Source organism: Pleurodeles waltl, chromosome 4_2, assembly GCF_031143425.1.
Source record: "Pleurodeles waltl isolate 20211129_DDA chromosome 4_2, aPleWal1.hap1.20221129, whole genome shotgun sequence".
NCBI lineage: Eukaryota > Metazoa > Chordata > Amphibia > Caudata > Salamandridae > Pleurodeles > Pleurodeles waltl.
The window spans coordinates 91148472-91170191 of NC_090443.1; the positions used below are offsets into that span (position 1 = coordinate 91148472).

The 21720-nt window shown below is 45.8% G+C and overlaps 1 protein-coding gene across 2 annotated transcripts in view; it reads left to right on the top strand.

Annotated features, from left to right (window-relative positions):
- The window catches only part of MARS1 (methionyl-tRNA synthetase 1), a 212696-nt gene that overhangs the window by 121280 nt on the left and 69696 nt on the right, over positions 1-21720 (top strand). For both annotated transcript variants that reach the window (XM_069230804.1, XM_069230805.1), the window contains exon 15: positions 7724-7937. In XM_069230804.1, the coding sequence (XP_069086905.1) occupies positions 7724-7937 (214 nt within the window). The remainder of the gene's footprint in view (positions 1-7723; positions 7938-21720) is intronic.

Below are 21720 nucleotides of genomic sequence, written 5' to 3' on the forward strand. Positions count from 1 at the left end.
TACCCTCCCAATTACATCGATTTGGAGAGGAGCTTCAATCTGCAGAGCCTGACTACACACAAAGAAGGCTTCATATTCATGAGGACACAGGGAAGATAACCACTCTTCCCCCAATCAAAATAAAAAGAAAACTTGCCTTTCAACAAAAGGACAAGCAACCACAGGCAAAGGTGGCAAAGAAAACAACCCCACCACTGTCTCCACCACCATCAATACATGCATCACCAGCAACAACTCCACCACTGATGCACTCACCAGCTCATACCACAATGAGTCAGGATGATCCCGATGCATGGGACCTCTACGATGCTCCAGTGTCTGACAATAGCCCAGACTCTTATCCTACAAAACCGTCACCACCTGAGGACAGTACATCCTATACACAGGTGGTCGCAAGGGCAGCCGAGTTTCACAATGTGTCCTTACATTCGGAACCAATTGAGGATGACTTTCTCTTTAACACCCTATCCTCCACCCATAGCCAATATCAAAGCCTTCCCATGCTCCCAGGAAAGCTAAGACATTCAAAACAAATATTTCAGGATCCAGTTAAAGGCAGAGCCGTAACTCCAAGGGTGGAGAAAAATATAAGCCACCGACTACTGATCCAATATATATTACAACACAACTAACACCAGACTCCGTAGTTGTGGGGGCAGCTCGTAAGAGAGCCAACTCTCATACCTCAGGCGACGCACCACCTCCAAACAAGGAGAGCCGCAAATTTGATGCTGCGGGAAAAAGGGTTGCAGCACAAGCAGCAAATCAGTGGCGTATCGCCAATTCACAAGCACTTTTGGCAAGATACGACAGGGCTCATTGGGATGAAATGCAACATTTCATCGAACACTTACCCAAGGAGTTCCAAAAAAGAGCGCAACAGGTGGTGGAAGAGGGACAAAGTATCTCAAATAATCAGATACGGTCTTCCATGGATGCAGCAGATACAGCTGCAAGGACAATAAACACTGCAGTCACAATACGAAGGCACGCATGGCTGCGCACTTCTGGGTTCAAACCGGAAATCCAGCAGGCTGTGCTCAATATGCTGTTTAATGAACAGCAATTGTTTGGGCCGGAGGTAGACACTGCCATTGAAAAACTCAAGAAGGACACCGATACAGCCAAAGCCATGGGCGCACTCTACTCCCCGCAGAGCAGAGGCACATTTCGGAAAACACCTTTTAGGGGAGGGTTTCGAGGTCAACCCACAGAAACCACAACCTCACAAACAAGGCCTACCTACCAGGGTCAATATCAGAGGGGAGGTTTTCGGGGGCAATTTAGAGGGGGCCAATTCCCAAAAAATCGAGGAAAATTCCAAGGCCCCAAAACCCCTCAAAATAAGCAGTGACTCACAAGTCACACACCCCCATCACATAAAATCTGTGGGGGGAAGACTAAGCCAATTTTACAAACTTTGGGAGGAAATAACAACAGACACTTGGGTCTTAGCAATTATCCAGCATGGTTATTGCATAGAATTTCGCCAATTCCCTCCAAACGTCCCACCGAAAACACACAATATGTCAAAACAACATATAGATCTTCTAGGACTAGAAGTTCAAGCATTGCTACAAAAGAACGCAATAGAATTAGTACCAACTCAACAAAAAAACACAGGAGTTTACTCACTGTACTTTCTAATACCGAAAAAGGACAAAACTCTGAGACCAATACTAGATCTCAGAACACTAAATACCTACATAAAATCAGACCACTTTCACATGGTCACGTTACAAGACGTAATACCACTGCTCAAACAGCAAGACTACATGACAACATTAGATCTAAAAGATGCGTATTTCCATATACCAATACATCCTTCACACAGGAAATACCTAAGGTTCGTATTCCAAGGAATACATTACCAATTCAAAGTGTTGCCATTCGGAATAACAACTGCGCCAAGAGTTTTTACAAAATGCCTGGCAGTAGTAGCTGCACATATCAGAAGGCAGCAAATACATGTGTTCCCGTACTTAGACGACTGGTTAATCAAAACCAACACGCTAAAACAGTGTTCACAGCACACAAAATATGTCATACAAACCCTTCACAGGCTAGGTTTCTCCATCAACTACGCGAAGTCACACCTTCTGCCGTGTCAAACGCAGCAATACTTAGGAGCGACAATCAACACAGCAAAAGGGATTGCCACTCCAAGTCCACAACGGGTTCAAACATTTCACAAAGTAATACAGGCCATGTATCCAACACAAAAGATACAAGTCAGAATGGTAATGAAACTACTAGGCATGATGTCTTCATGCATAGCCATTGTCCCAAACGCAAGATTCCACATGCGGCCCTTACAACAGTGCCTAGCATCACAATGGTCACAAGCACAGGGTCAACTTCTAGATCTGGTGTTGATAGACCGCCAAACATACATCTTGCTTCTATGGTGGAACAGTACAAATTTAAACCGAGGGCAGCCTTTCCAAGACCCAGTGCCACAATACGTCATAACAACAGATGCTTCCATGACAGGGTGGGGAGCACACCTCAATCAACACAGCATCCGAGGACAATGGGACATACATCAGAGACAGTTTCACATAAATCACTTGGAAATGTTAGCAGTATTTCTAGCGCTGAAAGCATTTCAACCCATAATAACCCAAAAATACATTCTTGTCAAAACAGACAACATGACAACAATGTATTATCTAAACAAACAAGGAGGGACACACTCGACACAGTTGTGCCTCCTAACACAGAAAATATGGCATTGGGCGATTCACAACCACATTCGCCTAATAGCACAATTTATTCCAGGGATTCAGAACCAGTTGGCAGACAATCTCTCTCGAGATCACCAACAAACCCACGAATGGGAAATTCACCCCCAAATACTAAACAATTACTTTCAAATTTGGGGAACACCTCAAATAGATCTATTTGCAACAAAGGAAAACTCAAAATGCCAAAACTTCGCCTCCAGATACCCACAAGATCAATCCCAAGGCAATGCTCTATGGATGAACTGGTCAGGGATCTTTGCATACGCTTTTCCCCCTCTCCCGCTCCTTCCATATGTAGTAAACAGGTTGAGTCAAAACAAACTCAAACTCATACTAATAGCACCAACATGGGCAAGGCAACCTTGGTACACAACACTACTAGACCTGTCAGTAGTACCTCATGTCAAACTACCCAACAAACCAGATCTGTTAACACAACACAAACAACAGATCAGACATCCAAATCCAGCATCTTTGAATCTAGCAATTTGGCTCCTGAAATCCTAGAATTCGGACACTTGCACCTCACACAAGAATGTATGGAGGTCATAAAACAAGCTAGGAAACCTACCACTAGACACTGCTACGCAAACAAGTGGAAAAGATTTGTGTATTACTGCCAGAATAATCAAATTCAGACATTAACCGCATCTCCAAAAGATATAGTTGGATATTTACTACATTTGCAAAAATCAAATCTAGCTTTCTCTTCCATAAAAATACATCTCACCGCAATATCAGCTTACCTACAAATTACTCATTCAACTTCACTATTTAGAATACCAGTCATTACAGCGTTTATGGAAGGCTTAAAAAGAATCATACCACCAAGGACACCACCTGTTCCTTCATGGAACCTCAACATTGTCTTAACAAGACTCATGGGTCCACCTTTCGAGCCCATGCATTCTTGTGAAATGCAATACTTAACGTGGAAAGTTGCATTTTTGATTGCCATCACATCTCTAAGAAGAGTGAGCGAGATTCAAGCATTTACCATACAAGAACCATTTATTCAGATACATAAAAATAAAGTAGTTCTAAGAACAAATCCACAATTTTTACCAAAGGTTATCTCACCGTTCCACTTAAATCAAACAGTAGAATTACCAGTGTTCTTCCCACAACCAGATTCTGTAGCTGAAAGAGCACTACATACATTAGACATCAAAAGAGCACTAATGTACTACATTGACAGAACGAAACTAATTAGAAAAACAAAACAACTATTTATTGCCTTTCAAAAACCTCATACAGGAAATCCAATTTCAAAACAAGGCATTGCTAGGTGGATAGTTAAGTGTATTCAAACCTGCTATCTTAAAGCAAAAAGAGAGCTGCCTATTACACCAAAGGCACACTCAACCAGAAAGAAAGGGGCTACCATGGCCTTTCTAGGAAATATTCCAATGAACAAAATATGTAAGGCAGCAACATGGTCTACGCCTCATACATTTACCAAGCACTACTGTGTAGATGTGTTAACTGCACAACAAGCCACAGTAGGTCAGGCTGTACTAAGAACATTATTTCAAACTACTTCAACTCCTACAGGCTGAACCACCGCTTTTGGGGAGATAACTGCTTAATAGTCGGTGCACAGCATGTGTATCTGCAGCTACACATGCCATCGAACGGAAAATGTCACTTACCCAGTGTACATCTGTTCGTGGCATGAGTCGCTGCAGATTCACATGCGCCCACCCGCCTCCCCGGGAGCCTGTAGCCGTTTTAGAAGTAGATCTTGAACATTTGTACATTTGTAAATATATTACTTTAACCTTTATTATGTACATACGTATTCATTCCATTGCATGGGCGCACTATTACTAATATACACAACTCCTACCTCACCCTCTGCGGGGAAAACAATCTAAGATGGAGTCGACGCCCATGCGCAATGGAATCGAAGTAGGAGTAGTCCCTCGGTCTCGTGACTCGAAAAGACTTCTTCGAAGAAAAACAACTTGTAACACTCCGAGCCCAACACCAGACGGTGGACTGTGCACGGCATGTGAATCTGCAGCGACTCATGCCACGAACAGATGTACACTGGGTAAGTGACATTTTCCATATATATATATATATATGAGAGAGAGATATATATATATATATATATATGCATTAGCATGGACATCTCTTTTCTTTATCACCTATATACGCTATCCCTCCTACCTTACTCTCTGCGGGAAAACAATCTAACGTGGATTTGATGCCCATGCGCAATGGAACCAAAGAGGAGGAGTCACTCGATCCTGTGACTCAAATGCTTCTTAGAAGAAAAACAACTTGTAACACTCCGAGCCCAACACTAGATGGCAGAAGTATAATGCACAGCATGTGAATCTGCAGCTGAACATGCCACGAACAGATGTACATTGAGTAAGTGACATTTTCCATGCATATATATGTGTTCACATATATACACACACACACATTTTCTTCAGTCTTTACTTCACCCTCCTGCGGCAAAACAATCTAACAAAGGGCTCAATGCCCATGTGCACTATCACCAAGAGGAGGAGTGACTTGATCTTGTGACTGGAAAAAGCTTCTTCGAAGAAAAACAACTTGTAACACTCCAAGCTAAACACTAGACGGCGGACTTATGTAAAGCATGTGAATCTGCAGCACCACGTGCCACAAACCGACCTCCTTCTCAGTGCAGAGAGCCTGGTGGATCCCCAATTGGTTTGCAGAGGCCAAAATGATAGTACTAATCCTAGTGCTAAGCATTTGTACTCACAGGGTCAATAAATGAGACACACACTCAAAGAAAAAATCCGAGACCAATTACCAATTTAAAAAATACTTTTGTTTATGTATACATTAAACCCAAGTACTTTGTCATATGGTAAGTACATTATCAAGCATAAATACTTCTTAGTTTAAAAAATGGACACAGTGTAATTTCAGAGTTCTTCAATGTTTATCTATGGAGGAAAAAAATGTTCAGCAAACACAGTTAACGACTTACGAGGCCAATTTCAGAGAGTTAAGGTAAGTACTTGGCACTGAACAGAACCAAACCAGCAGATCACTCCAGGCTGCACTGTGTTGGCCTGGTGCATGGGTGCACTAAGTTGTCGGGTGCCCAATGGTTTTCAGTGGGAATTGGTCTTCTTGAAGACAGGTGCAGACTCTGGCTAGGAAGCCAGTCTGGGACAACAAGCAGGTAGGTTGTAGACTTGGGTGCTAGGGGCGTAGGTGCACCTTTTGTCCTTTTCTCTAGGGCCCTGGGGCAACATAAGCAGGGGTGTACTTTGGCATCGGGTTCCTGTGTCCAGGAGCTCTTGCAGTCAAGTGTCCTGTGTGTTAAGGCTGCAGGTGTCGTCGGGGAGTCCAGCAGGAGAGAAAATATTGTGGATTTGAGCTCAGGGGGTCCAGAGGATGTCGAGGGCACCAGTACCTCACCTCAGATTAGGTTGTGGGTGATGGGTTCAGTGATTGCTGGAGGTGTCTGTTTATTTCTCACCACAGGGCTGTGGAAGAGGGGGGCTATGTGCAGAGGCTGCAGGCCACTTGGGGGAGTCCAAGAGGGATGAAACCTGAGTGGACTCTGACTCTGGACAGCTGGGAAACCTTGCTGGCACCATTGGTTGGCTTCACCTTGGGTCGTTGACATCGGGTGACACCATCACTTCAGGTGTCCGGTCTTTACTGTTTCAGTGGCTGCAGAGTTGTTTCTTGAGACTTGGTTGCCACGCAGATCCTCTGCTCACTGGAGCCTGAGTCTTTGTGCAAGGCAGGCAGTGCTCCTGGGTTTCCTTGGAGGCTCAGACTGGCTTCCCTTGTCACTTAAACTATGTTTGAGATTCGACAAAGACATAGCAGGGGCATAGATGCTTGTGCAGATATGCTCCCACATATAATATAATGCACCCTGCTTTAAGGCTGTAAGGCCTGCTAGAGGGGTGACTTATATATATTGCATGCAGTGCTTAAGGGACATTTCACACAGGCTGTGTGCCATGTCATGTCATGTTATCACTTTTCTCTCCACCAAGACACACAGCCTGAAATGGCAGCCTGTCATGTACTTGGTGAGGGGTCCCCTAGGGTGACACAATTTGTGCTGCAGCCCTTAGGGACCATCCTTAGTACCCCAGGCCCTAGGTACTAGGAGTATTATTTACTAGGGATTTACAGTGAGTGCTAAAGGTTTTGCCAATTGGGAAAAAACAAATGTGCAGTTTTCGGGGAAAGACATCTGGCACTGGGGTCCTGGATCACAACCCTGGGTTCAGGTTGGGTACCTCCACCCTGACCCCTTATGCTACTTTTCATTTTGTTTTTCAGGCCTGGGGACCTTAAAATGGGGAGCGCCACTTTCTTTTCAGGTTGTGGGCAGCCAATGACAGCGCTTCTATGCTGCGCCCGTGCATTCGGGAATAGTCACAAGTAATTCGCGACCCTAGCTATGCAAATTTAGATTTTCCTTAATTTCTCATTAACTACTGAACCAAATAACAAAACGGACCTTCTGTGGACCAAAAGCTACCTTTTTCTCAAATTTGGTGTCATTGCGTCCAGCGGCTCAGGCTGCAGGCGTGCCTAAAGAGTTTATGGGAAATTAACATGGGAAATGCAACTTTTTTGAACCGCCCCACTTTTTCTTAGCCTCGCTTGACATATCATCCTGAAACTTTCCATGCATAACATAAATCACCGGCACACTTTTTGGGGAATTTTCGTTATGATTTGTCAAACGGTCCAAAAAATATAGGCAAATTAAAATATATATTTTTTCCTGACTAGGGGGGTGATCATCAGCTTTATGTTCTTTATTGTACACACCCCAATGGCTTAAATTTCTAATTGCAATGTCAGCTAATGTGTAGTATCACTTCCCCAGTCAATTCTAAAGGATTTAGATTTTGTGCTCCGTCTAGAGCAATACTTTGATAGCTATTTTATGTTCCTATCAATGCCGGAAGGGATGCCATAACTATTTTCACACTTCTTTCTTCCAATAGAATATTTGAATTATGAAGATGGAAAGTTCTCAAAGAGCCGTGGTGTGGGTGTCTTCGGCGACATGGCTAAGGATACTGGCATCCCCTCCGACATCTGGAGGTTTTACTTACTCTTTATAAGACCTGAGGGGCAAGACAGCGCTTTCTCCTGGAATGACCTACTACTGAAAAACAACTCTGAGCTCCTGAACAACTTGGGGAACTTTGTCAACAGGTATCATCCATGTCTGTAATTTTAAGACATTTTGCTAAGTGTTTGTGTTAACAGTGAAAGGAAACTACATTCACCTGAAGGCAAATATGTAGATTGTTTTTGATGCAAGAGATCAATTTTGTCTACATATTTGACTTACTCCCTTCTTGAATCCACATGTATCTATACCTCACTGTGGAAATTAACAAGAACTTACAGTATGCTAATAGGGGATTACGAAAGGGTTGTTGTAATGGAGTAAAGCTTAAAAACTACAGAAAAAGTCCACTTTGAAGCTCCTGCCATACCAATTCAGTGCCACCATTAGCAACAGATCAGGAGGAAGCATTTTAAAATACTGATGGGTTAAGGTATATGGAACCTAGCTATCCAAGTAAAGATAACGGTCCACTCATGGAAAAATATTGTATCTCCCCTTCCAGTAGGGGAGCAATGCCCATCTGGACTAACGCACCAATATTTGCTTTGGGGTCACTTCCTTCCCAAGTACATAAGGTGGCCAACATTATACCTTTAATGTAGTCTGGCTGATGTGCTTCCAGGTAAGGTAGTGGTGCCTGGTTCCAGTAGCATGCCCTTATCCTTATAGAAATTGGGACCTATTCCATTTAAGCAGGAACTGAGATGACAAAGGGTCAATGCTGCCTGGATTTTTGAAAAATGCTTCCTAAATAGGATTGTCTTGATGACATGCTTGAAAGAAGGTATCCCGGAGCTATTCCCTCTTTTTTGTACCATTGTGGTACTCTGCATGGAAAATCAGATTTGACATCTATGGACCTTTTGGACTTGAAACTGCACCTGAGAGGTAGTGAAGGGACAGTTTTCAAACACATTAAACTATACTCCCTCTTAACAGCCATGTAGATCATGTATAATTTTTTAATGTGAGGATACTAGCAGTTAGAGGAGAGATTTGCAGGGCCAGTTGATGTGTTCATCTCTCCTGAGTTTATGGCATGGTCTGTCAGCCTAGTTATGAATCCTTTGAAGGTTCTAGATATTTTCTTTAGACCATGTGATGCCACGGCTACCTTTGTTAAAATGATATTCCCGGTGTACTTTTTTGTCAGTATGATTCTCAACACACTTAAAATACAAGCATTCGTACATTTATTAATTCATTCAAAGAGTAGGTGCAGGTCCCCTTTTTATGTTTCTGAAGATGCATTCCACCCAGCCAAGATTTTGGTCACAGTATAGACACTGCTGGTGTATTTTTTGATCAGCAGTTGATAAGGAGTGCCACAGTGGTCGCTGGGGTCAAATGGAAGTTGAGCATCAAATGTGATGCCTATTTATGAGCACAGGATCACACAGTGGCATCTTAATACAAGGATGTTCTCATCACTTACTTATGAGCAATATCAGGAATGTGAAATTATCTGCAGCAAGGAAGAGGGTGTCTGACATGTTGGTGCGTGTTGGAACATGTCAAAGTCTCCAAAAAGGTAAGTCATACTTTTTTAATTTTGATCCTTGAGGATGTAGCATGGGAGAGATTCATCAAGTGGCTGAGGCCCTTTATGTTGTCCTTTTTTTTCTCTTCACTTTTCTATGGGTCCTACTGCTTTTTCAGATTTCCAGGAGGAGTAATTGAGTGGGGCCTTGTTACCACACTCATGACAACCATAGGTGAAGTATTATTTTATGTTTTTAGGTTCCACTTGTCATTTGTTTTTGCTATGCCTACGGTTGATGTTTTGATCAGGCAGTCGATATCTGTTTTGGGTCCATACAGGGATTGATGAGGCTATGATAACAAGGCAATAAAGGTGCGTCTTTATGCTTTTTCTGACTAGGGGGTACCATTCATGAGGAGGGCTTCTGAGGTGGAAACCCATAAACTGTGCTCATTCCTTCTACTATATAGATGGCAACTCTGCTAAAGCAGCTGTTGTCTGGGTCTATTGACTTGGCATCTTTGGCCACAAAATTTATAGTACAGTTGGAAGTGATGCGCTCAAACTTGCCACTGAGCTGTTCACTTTCTCACCAAATTGACTTTGTTCTCAAAAGAATATTTCTGATAGAGCCTTCTAACTACAGATCCCTCATCTTAGAATATTCCCCAGGTGTCAGGCTGCATCCGAAAAACTTTGAAGCAATACCTCTGTATATCAGGTGGTGGCACCTGTGACTCCTCACTGGATATGACATGTGAGGGTCTATATAGGCGCCAGGCCTGCACTACGACATTAGTTCCTTCAGTGCTAACAGACGCGGATCTGGATCTACCTCTAGTCTCTTACGACCATTTTTTCAACAAAAAGTTTTGCTAGTTTTCAAGGGACATGTCCCCCAGCAGATCAACAGGTTTTAAGCCTTGCAGGGAGTGTCACAGACCGATGTTTAACTGATCTCCACTTGGTCTCCCTGTGGTACCTGGGATTGTCCGACGACTCTGCAGCAACTGCAACGGGGTGCACATGAAGTCAATCTGGGAGCGAGAAGCCAAGTTGTTTGTCTCCCAACTCTGAAAGACCCAACATCAGCTGCAGAACCCGCTCCTGCAACAAGTCTTTGTCAAGATCATGGTCTTTATGTAAGTTCAAGATGAAGTACAAGCGAACTTGACCCGTCACATCCCTTTAAGTTCCCATAGAGGGTGTGGACTCGTCATTGAGCTTTCAGGACCTGATCCCACAGCCATTCTTCAGAGCATGTTCCTGACCCACCCCATGCCAGCCCGAGTTTCCTGGGTGTGGGGTGGCTCTGTTACAAATTAATGAGTTTCATGAAGTGAGGGTGCGCTTAATTGTGCAACAGACTTTCTCTGGGGTACCTTTGCTCCGCATTCCCATACTGGACTCTTGCTGATGAGACCTCCCTCTGTGCCAATTGACTCTGTGGTTCCTGCTCCTGGCTTTGTACCAACTCCAGTTCCAAACCAGTGTCCGGCACCCAGACTGCACCTGAGCACAGTCTGACGACATCCATGCTGACTTCAACCACGCAGGACGACAGTGAACCCATAGTGCTGCCTAGCTCCAAGATGGTGCTGCGCGACCTCATCCAAGGCTGTGCTGTATGCCGCTTCTTCCTCTCAACACACTGTCCATTCGACACAGACACTGCGTTCCCTGGTGCCCCGCCAGACAGGGAATCGAAAATGATAGACACTTTTGGATGTAGAGTTTTGTTATCCACCAGTTTGCCTTCTCGGCTGCTGCTTCCATGCCTTTAGGGACTCGGTGGCCCGGGTTTTACGACTTGTACCCGAGGAAGCCTAGGCTATCCTCAAGCCATGGAAAATGGATGGTACGCGGATAAATTCATTGTGGCACAATACTACTGAATCATTGGCACAGCTATTTGTACCAGTGTCTCCATCCAGAGACGTATGTAAATGCTATCCACTGTGTGTTTTCTGGTGACATTTAATCAGGCCTCATGGATATGCCCCCTGGTGGTTCCTGACTTTTCGGGGACAACGCCGGAGGGCATTAAAGATAGCAGGGCCACAGCCCGCTTCATTGGATTTTCGGACCACTCCATCAGCTGTCTTCCCAATTTTGTCCCCTCTGTGGCACTCGTAGGGCATTTCATCATCACCAGCAGCTACTGGCTCAGCAGCTGCCCCAGCGCTTTCGTATCCATGGCCAGGGTTTCCATAGGTCACATGGACAGCAGAAGCAACATGTAGTCCAGCCTTCCACCCCTCCCGACTGCTGCAACCCCAAAGCCTCTTTGACATGTCCTTAGCACAGTCACTCTGACGATGGCAAGATCTTGCATTTTCTGCCATGATGGGAGATCATCACCTGAGGTAAGTGGGTGTTACAGATAATTCAACAGGGTAATGCCCTTCCATTCATGGATACCCCTCTGTCTTTCCCAATGTCCCAAGAGCCACCGATGACCATCTGTCTCATGGCCGTGGAGACTGGATGGCAGCGCTAGACCTGCAGGATGCATATTTTCACATTCCTGTCCTGCATGGCCACAGACACGATCTGTGGTCCACAGAGGACCAGGAGCATTTCTTGTCCACTGTGCTCTTTTGGCTTCACCAACATGCCTCAGGTGTTCACAAAAGTGATGGCCATGGTCTCATGTCACCTTCAGTAGTCAGGGGTCCCAGTCTTCCCCTACTTCGATGACTGGCTGCTGATGGCGGTCTCTCTCCAGGTAGTCGTCAACCACCTCCAAACTATGGCAAACCTCAGAACATTGTTTGGGTTTACCATAAACATGCATTCAAACTCTCCCTTCCATTTGAGCCATTCTGTACCCTGTGCAATGGAGAGGCCTGGACATTCAGTCTCAATTTTTCAGGTTCGGTTGTGGATTTCTGTGAGGATGATGCAGAGGCTTCTGGGACTGATGGCTTCCTGTATCCTGCTGATCAAGCATGCCAAGTGACATATGTGGGCTCTGTAGAGGGATCTTAAGTGCTAGTGGGCACAGTACGAGTGGAATCTCTCCAAATTAGTCCAAATTTCAGAGGAGACAGTGAATAATCTGGACCGCAATTGGGTCAGTTACAGATTCATCCAGAGTTTATAGTGGTAATCGAAGCATTACTTCAGAGATAGGGCAGCCTCCTGGAAGAGGTGGAGATCGGAGATATCTGGTCTCTGGCGGAGTCCTGGTTCCACATCAGCCTACTGGAGCTGTGTGCCATCCGTTAAGCATCAAAAGCCGTCCTGCTATCAAGGAAAGCAGGTTCAGGTGTTCACAGGCAACACCACTGCTATGTGGTATTGCAACAAGCATGACTGGGTGGGGTTGTGGGCCCTGTGCAAGAGGGCTCTGCAGCTCTAGGCTTGACAGGAATGCCAGGGCATTTTCCTGGGGATGCAGCACTTAACAGGATCTTTTAACACCAGGTTGGACGAACTCAACTGCAGACGCCTTGGGGATCACAAATGGTGGTTAAGTCTAGAGGTGACGCAAGCGCTCTTCCACAAATAGGTAGAACCTTGGCTCAATGTCTTTGCTACCAATGAGAACACTCAGTCTCAGCCCTTCTGCACATTGGAGTTTCCAAAGCAGCTATTGTTCAGACTCATTCCGCTTAAGATTTGATTTCTAGACTCCTGTACGCCAACACTTCTCCTGCCCTGACATCTGGGGAAAAGCAGGGCTGACTGGGCCAAAGTCATCATAGTGGCTCCAGATTTGGCACTGGGTGTACTATATCCAGAGCTCTTAGGCTTGAGTATCTGTCCTCCCATCAGGCTACCCCTGAGAGGGGACCTCCTGTTGCAACAGCAGGGCAGGGTCCTCCACCCCAACGTGCACATGCCCCACCTTCATTCTTAGAGATTGTGCAGCAGCAGTTGAACTCCATTGATTCCCTCGTAAGGTTGTAGATGTCATTCTGGCAGCAGGTGACTCTCGACCATATCTGTCTAGGTCTGCCGTTGGGCACTGTTAAAAGGTATCATTCAGCTATTTCGGGCCTTTTTATGTTTCCTAGGCCAGCTTTCTTTGTTCAAGTCACCGGCTGTGGTGAGGTTAAAGAGTTGCTAAATTTGTTTCCATGGTCTCCTTTCATAATGCTCCAGAGGGACTGAAATTTAGTTAGACTTTTCTAAAGTGTTCTCCACCTATGAACCTATGCACAGCTACCCTCTCCAGTTATTCACCCTCAAGACAGCCTTCCTGGTTGCCGTAACGTCAGCACAGAGGGGTGAGTGAGCTTTAAGGCCCTCTGGTCTCTTTTTGCCAAAGGTGGTGACTCCTTTTCACATTGGACACGGCATCATCCTCCTTGTGTTCTTTGCTCCACCTCACTTCTCTAAGGAGGAGAGGCTATATCGGCTGGATCCGGAAAGGGCCCTCAGCTTCTACATCAATCACGCCCAAGACCACCAGGTGTACGATTAGCTCCTCATCTGATTTAGTGGATCTAAGTTTGGCAAGGCAGTACAGAAAAAAAACATCTTGTGCTGGTTGGTGCACTGCTTTAAGGTTTACTATGCTTTGGCTAAAAAAGCAGCCATCAAAAGGCTTGCTTGCTCATTTCATGAGAGCCAAGGCTGCTGTCTTTGATTTGGACATTTGCCACGTGGCTATGTCAACATCACTCCATATGTTCATGAAGCACTAATCTCAGTCCTGTAAGACAGTTTGATTTGAGCCAGTTCACAGACCCACCACCTAGGAGGTATTTCTTTGGTATCTAGCGTATCTGAGGAATCTGCAATTTGAAGCCATTATCAGAAGAACAAGTTACTTACCTTCAGTAACACTCTTTCTGGTAGAGACACTCTATTGCAGAATCCTCCCTGACGTTCCCTTCCTCCTGTTCTGTGAACTAAACTCTTTCACTGAAAGAGATACCAATCTAGGGAATCTGCCTACAGGTCACAGCTATGTCTGTGGGTGCTGAGTCAAGAAAACAACTGATATCAATGGCAGGGGAAGGCCAATTTTAGCATTGGTGCCCTATGCAGCAATCTTTGTTGGCACTCCCCAATCACATACTTCCTTGTGGACTACCTTGCTACCACTCTCCAACAGTGCCCCTAATATCTCTATAGCCCCTCTTTCACATATATTTTTTATTTGTTTCATATCCCTACTCTTACCAGTGTAGGGTGTCCGAGCACTTTAACATCACACCCACATATTATCCAGAGACAATGAATGAAGAAAATGTTACATAAGACTATGAGGACTACAAGGAACACGAGTCATACGTCCTCTATACTGATAGGTAGTGTATTTTAAGGGTACTTGGTCTGGAGAAGCTCAAACTCGGGATTTAAAATGTGACACAGTGGTTGAGGTTGGCTTTACTAATTGGTATATATTGCTACCCAAACAAACCCTTTTAGCAACATTAGAATAATGAAAGATTGGGGAAAACACAATGTTCTAACCTATACCTTGCAGTTTGCATGCAGCTCTTTTGACAGTTCATAGCTCACTGTGCTATATTAGGATTCTAACTGCAATTAAAAGAAGAATCTCTGTGACAAACTCAGAAGCCCACTGAGCAATCTACAAAAAATACATTTCTGTGATCTGGATGATGGATGTTATTTGCAGCAGGCATGTTAACCCTCAGTGCTACTCTATTCTCTCTATTATGAGTCAAAACTACCACCAGACAAAACTTTGGAGTTGGAGTGCAAAAACAGGTTTGGTTCAAAGAAAATGTCTGCGCTTCCTAGCTGCCTGTCCATGATTAGTGGGAAATGAGTTTTCCCCCTCGCTGAGTGAATCCACTCTTATAAGACCTAATTAAAAGACCCTGATTCATTAGACTTTATTTTTAGTATTGCATTAAAAAGGCATGGCTTGATTTATGTTAAATGAAGGAGAAACTCTACTGCATTATTGCACATAACTTGAAACAGGACTTTTTCTCCCGAAGATTATACCTTCTGCACAGGAAAATAACCATCAGGCAATGTATCAATGTGGGAGGCATTTTAATAAATCCATCTGGAAGTCCATTTTAAAGTGTCCCTCTGGGAGTTTATCCACCTCAGCCTAGTCATTCTCCTTACATCTTGGATGGATATTCAAGAACCATGGGTATGCAACCCGTAAGCAAAGAGGTCTGAGAAGCTAGAGTGTCTCTGGCCTAGTAACTATCTTCATCTGTGGCATCTTTCCTCCCAAGGATAATTATCTTTTCCCTCTTTTCTCATTTTAACCACCAGGAAATCGGTCATGAATGTAGGGGTGAATCCTGAGGCCTTTGCAGCTGACTTTGTACTGGGTTCCTAACTGAACAATGCAGACTACTTACATTTTCAGTCTAATGCGTGCCAGTTGACTCCAGCACTGAAGGCAGCAAGACAGGCATAGTAAAGCAGCATGGGTGGGTCAAAGCTACTGGGGCTGGCATGGGTATATCATATGCAGCCAGTACTGCAGATAAGTAGCATCTCCAGATAGTTGTCAGTCATTATATGTTGGGTAAGTACTTCTGCAAAAATACAAAGGTCTAGTTTCTGCACAGTAATCAGTCTGTTTCTTCCTATCGTACGTTTCAATCCACAGGACCCACTGCTTTCGGGAACTCCTCCCAACATTCTCACAAAACACACTCAAAACAGTGTTAAGTTCAAAATATTTATTTTTCCAATGCGTTTATATGGACACTAATGTGTTTTGACTTCTGTGGGTCTTGGTTATGTGTAATATATTTTCGTGGCATGTGTGGATGTAGATACACAAGCATACGTGATGTGTAATGCGACTTCTCTTGTACATGGCAACTCAGATTGTTGTTTTGCACAGTTGAGTTCAGACGTTCACTGAGTGGGCTCCAAGTTGATTGTGTTCTTCATGTTTCCTTTAGGTCCTATTGATATTCTCATACAAATACACTTCTGAAACCCATCAAATGTCAGGGGCTGCAGTTGTCATCTGTGCCTAGTCCCTTTCGGAGGCCAAACACACATCCACACAAGTGGTTTCTTTAAGAATGCAACATAGGTGATAGATAAACTGTTTGAATACTGCCCTCGATACCACGCAGATTGAGCAGTATGAAGATTGATGAGCATTTGGTTTGTAAACTTTTTGTCTTACAACAAAGCCAACTGCCCTTCGCATCTCGCCTTCCTATCACAGAAAACTCTTTGATATTGAAGGAACGTTGCTAGCAGGCACAACCATGCAGTAGCAAAATCTGTCTGGTACCCTGGACATTTTCAGATTTTACCTCACAGCGTCTAGCAAGAGGAAGAATCGGTGTTCACTCTCACCCTGTGCACACAGATTAAAGTCAATCAGCTGATCCGAAGAGGACCAGCCCCAAGAAAGACACAAAGCAGTTCCTTATGCTGAGACAGATCACCACTCCCAAGTGAGTAAGGCATCAAGTCCAGATCATAGAAGTCGAGGCAGGTTCACACATGGAGGACCGTAAAAAGCTTACAGGAGGCAACAAGCCTCCCTCCAAGAACGTTGACACTGGTACAGAGGCCTCTGTCAGCTCTGAGACTGCCTGCAGCATCAACCAAACCTTGGCCCTGAAGGCCACAACTTTTCCAAGCCCCTCATCAGGGCCCAAGCTTCCCTTCGCATCAAAGCCACAATGTATGCCGAAACCAGACTGTGCACCAAAGCAACACCCTACCCCAAAGCCTCCTCAAGACCACAGGGAGAAGGAAGCCAGCAAATCTACAGCAGCACCCGTGGAAGGGGACGTCAAGGCCACAGTACTTCAGCAGCTTCAACAGTAACTGGATGCCGAGCAACAGTGCCTCTTTATTGATCTGATCACCAGCTAATCTCAACCCAGGCTTATTTGCTACTGGAGCTTATCCTTCACAAAAAGGAAACTCACTTTTGAGGAAAGGACTGCTTCCATGCCTTCCTCACAATAACCTATACCAAAAAAAACATAAATATGTTGCCACCATCTCTCTTCCGCTCCCACACACTTCCCCATTCCTCACATTCACGTCTCTTCTGCCGCCCATCACTGCCTCTATCAGACTTTCCCAGGACCTTCTCTCACAGGATCTTCTCACTCTGCTTCTCTTCAGGGTAGCGGCGAATCCTCTGTTAGGAGTGTTGCCCCACTGCTGGAGCCAAATGAATAAAAACAGATGATGGAGGGAATGCAGAACAAATCAAACATTCACCCTCAGTCACAGATTTAATCCATCTTTTTTTTTGTTTTTGTTTTACTCACCATGCCATTCCAGTTTGGGCCCAGCCATATGCAAATCAGTATGGCAACAGTCCAGCCTGACCTGCCAGGCCAGGTCCTCCCCTGACCGGAAACAAGCATCCTGGAACCAATTTCAGGGTATCACCCTTCATCAGCCAGGCTAACTTAAAGCCAGAGGCATGGCGAGCACGGGACCCACATCTGGGCATACCCTTCCACTTACGACGACAAATGCAAAAAAGAACAGATGATGGACAGAATGCAGAACAAATCAGACATGCCCTGCGGATTCTGCCACTCCAAGTCCTTGGGATGTTCGGTTAAGTCGAGGCATAACAAGAAGGCAAAGGTGAAAAGTTATACGGCTTCACCTCATCTGTAGGCCGACAAGGTAGAGGGAGAGTTGTTGATTGAGGCCTCCATCTGCAGAGCCTGCGTCTGGGCAACCACACCTCCCTGAATTTCCGGGAGCTTGAGTGACACCTGCCCAACTTAAAGAATTTTTATGAGGCCATGTACCTCATTTTTGGAAAGTCCAACTCCGCTGGTGCGCTTTTGGGCTCCACCGAGTCAGAAGGGACCTTCGAGTTCTGCAGCTTCTGGGTACTTGTTCCAAACTCTGCACAGGGGCTCCTGTGAACAGCCCTGCACCGGGTGAGCCAGATTTCCTGACGCAGCATCCCACCCCTGAGAGCTTGGTTATCCAAGTCTACTTCCCAGGGCACGTTCCCTTCCACACCCCCGGATAGGGAATCCAAGAGGCTGGACACATTTGGGAAGAAGTTTTCTTCTGCCAGCCCGGCATTGCAGGCCGTGAACACTGCATGCCTTTTGGGCCGTTATTTCCACATGCTGTGGGATTCGGTTGTGCAAGTGTTGCCACAGGTCCCGGGAGAGGCCGGGCTGTATTCTCCCAAGCAGTTGCTGATGGGAGGGATGCAGCAAAGTTCACAATCGGATGTGGAATGAACACAACTGACTCACTGGACAAAGCAGTTGCTTCAGCAGTGGCTTTGAGGCGCCACACCTAGTTGAGTACACCTGGCTTTTTGGGGGATGTCCAGGCTATTCTTATGTACATGCCCATTTGATGGCATCCGTCTCTTTGGAGAGAAAGCAGACTCAGCACTCGAGCGCTTCAAGGATTCTCGTGCTACGGTCCGGTCCTTGGGCCTGCGTCCCCTCGTCCCCTTCAGTCTGCTTTTCACCCCTTTCGTGGCTACAGAAGAGGCACCCAACCATGTTCATTCCCCTCTAGCCACAGTGCAGCACATGTTGCCCAGCCTCTGCATGACCAGGACCGAGGGATTATCTGTCCTCGTGGATCAGTGAGCCAGCAGTCTGGCCAGTCCAACTCAAACCCCCACCCCAACCTCCCTGCATCTGCCTCCAAGCCCTCCTAGTCTGACACTTCCCCACCAGGGACCAGTCGGAAGCAGGATCTGCTATTACCTGCTCCGCTGGCAGTCCATCATGTCAGTAAGGTGGGTTTTGCAGATAGTCTGAAGAAGCTTCACCCTCCCCCTGCAAGACTACCCTCCCTCTATGCCACTGTCCTACGATCAAATGAGGGAAGATCACTTGGCACTTCTCCGAAAGATGGTTACAGCTCCCTTGGTCATAGAGAGGGTCCTTGTGCCAGAAGTAGGTCGTGGTTGTTATTCCTGCTACTTTCTGGTGCCCAAAGAGGACAAGGGCCTCTTCGCTATCCTAGACGTTTGATCCCCTCAATCTCTTTCTCAAGAAGGAGAAGTTCAAAATGGTCACTCTGGCTCAGGTTCTATCTCCTCTGGACCCAGGAGGCTGGATGGTAGCGTTGGACTTACAGGACTCTTATTTTCATATTCCCATCCTGCCTGCCCACAGATGTTATTCACGGTTCATGATGGGCCACGAGCACTTTCAGTTTACCATGCTCCCCTTTGGGCTAACCAGCACCCCTCGGGTGTTCACCAAGGTGATGGCGGTGATTGCAGCCCATCTACACAAATCAGGTTTTTCAATCTTTCCCTACCTTGACGACTGGCTGTTGAAGACTCCCACCTCCAGACTACAGCAGACCTCCTGCTTTCACTGTGGTTCACTATAAATGTGCCAAAGTCACACCTGACTCCCTCTCAAACGCTCCAGTTCATTGGAGCTGTTCTGGACACAGTGCAGTTTTGCCCTTAGCCTCCCGAGTGGTGAGTCCAGGATATTCAGGCTTTGATTCCGATGTCTTTGATTCCGATGTTTCAGCCTCTAGACTGGATTTCAGTGATAATGACTCTGAGGCTACTGGGCCTCATGGCCTCCTGAATCCCGCTGGTAACAGATGCCAGATGGCACATACGGGCTCTGCAGTGGGACCTGAAGTGGACGCAGCATCAGGTGAATCTGTCCAACATGGTCCAGATCTTGGAGGGAACTGCGCAAGATCTGCAGTAGTGTCTAACGAACCATGATTGGGCCAGAGGCAGATCCCTTGCCCTTCCCCAGCCAGACCTGACAGTAGTGACAGATGCATCACTCCTGGGATGGGGCGGCCACCTGGGAGGGACTGAGATCTGAGGTGTCCGGACTCTGTATCAACTTGTTGGAGCTTGGGGCGATCAGACTAGCATTGAAAGCATTTCTTCCCTCTCTCAAAGGGAAGATAGTGCAAGTGTTCACGATCGCATCACTGCCATGTGGTACGGCATTAGTCCGGGCAGAGTGGGATCGTGGACCCTTTGTCAAGAGGCTCGGTGTCTCTGGATGTGGCTGGAACGTTGGGGCATTTCCTTAATGGTTCAACATCTGCCAGGCTCTATGAACATCAGAGCAGACAAACTCAGCTGACAATGCTTAGTCGATCAAGAACGTCATCTCCACCGGGGGGTGGCAAAAGGTCTCTTTCAGCGGTGGGACGAGCCTTGGCTGGATCTCTTCGCCTCTCCAGAGAATGCACAATTTTGCTTGATGGTGTTTCCAAGGTGGTATTCGCTCTGCAGCGCTTTTTGTCTCGAGTGGAACTCAGGCCTCCTGTAAGCCTTTCCACCCATATCACTTCTGCCCAGAGTTCTGAAGAAGATCAAGAATGATCAGGCCCAAGTAAACCTTGTGGCTCTGGACTGGTCACAGAGAGTCTGGTATCACAACCTACTGAGCATGGCCATTGACCCTCTGTTCAGAATGCCCCTTCAGGAGGATCTTCTCTCGCAGCAGCAGTGGAGGGTTTTCCACCCAAAACTGTCCAGTCTCCGCTTTGTTGCATGGAGATTGAGTAGTGGCAGTTGACAGCTTTTGACCTTTTGCCCGCAGTCTGTAACGTTATCATGGCACCCAGACGTCCATCCACCAAAACAGTTTTGTGACAAGGTGCACAGACATGTCTATTGGATCCCCCCCCCCCCCCTCAGGTGCTGTTTATCTTTTCTCTGGCCCAGCTGGGCTCTGTTATGGGCACTCTAAAAGGTTGTTCATCTGCTATTTCTGCTTTTTTGAGCTTTCCTGATCAACCTTATCTGTTTAAGTCTCCTAATGTTAATAGGTTTCTTAAGGGTCTTGCCTGTATGTTTTCTCCATCCCCATTTATTATGCCCCAATGGGATCTGAATTTGGTTCTGACGTTCCTAATGTGTGCTCCTTTTGGGCCTCTTCACAATTGTCCTCCCAGGCTTTTAACATTAAAACCAGCCTTCCTTGTGGCCATTACATCTGTCCGCAGGGTGAATGAGTTGCAGGTATAGCTACAGGTATTGTCATCTAAGCTGACCTACTTTTCCATCTATCCTGACAAAGTGGTGCTTCGCACAAGGGCTTCCTTTTTGCCAAAAGTGGTAATGCCCATTCATGTAGGCCAATCCATCAACCTTGCCTACTTTTTAAGCACCACCACATCCCTCTAAGGAAGAGGATAAAATCCACCATCTGGATCCAAAAAGAGCGTTGGTTTTCTACCTTTATCATACCAAAGAGTTCCGGGTGGATTATCAATCCTTTGTTGGTTATGTGGGTGCAAAGAAAGGTCGGGCAGTGCAGAAGAGAACCATCTCCAGATGGGTCATTCTCTGCGTTAAAATGTGCTATGCACTGGCTAAGAAGCAAATCCTTGAAAGTGTGCGTGCTGATTCTACCAGAGTGACGGCTGTGACGGCATGAGGAGTTCTAGTCCTTTCATGTGGCAACTTGGGCATCCTTGCACACATTCACCAAACACTACTGCCTGGACGG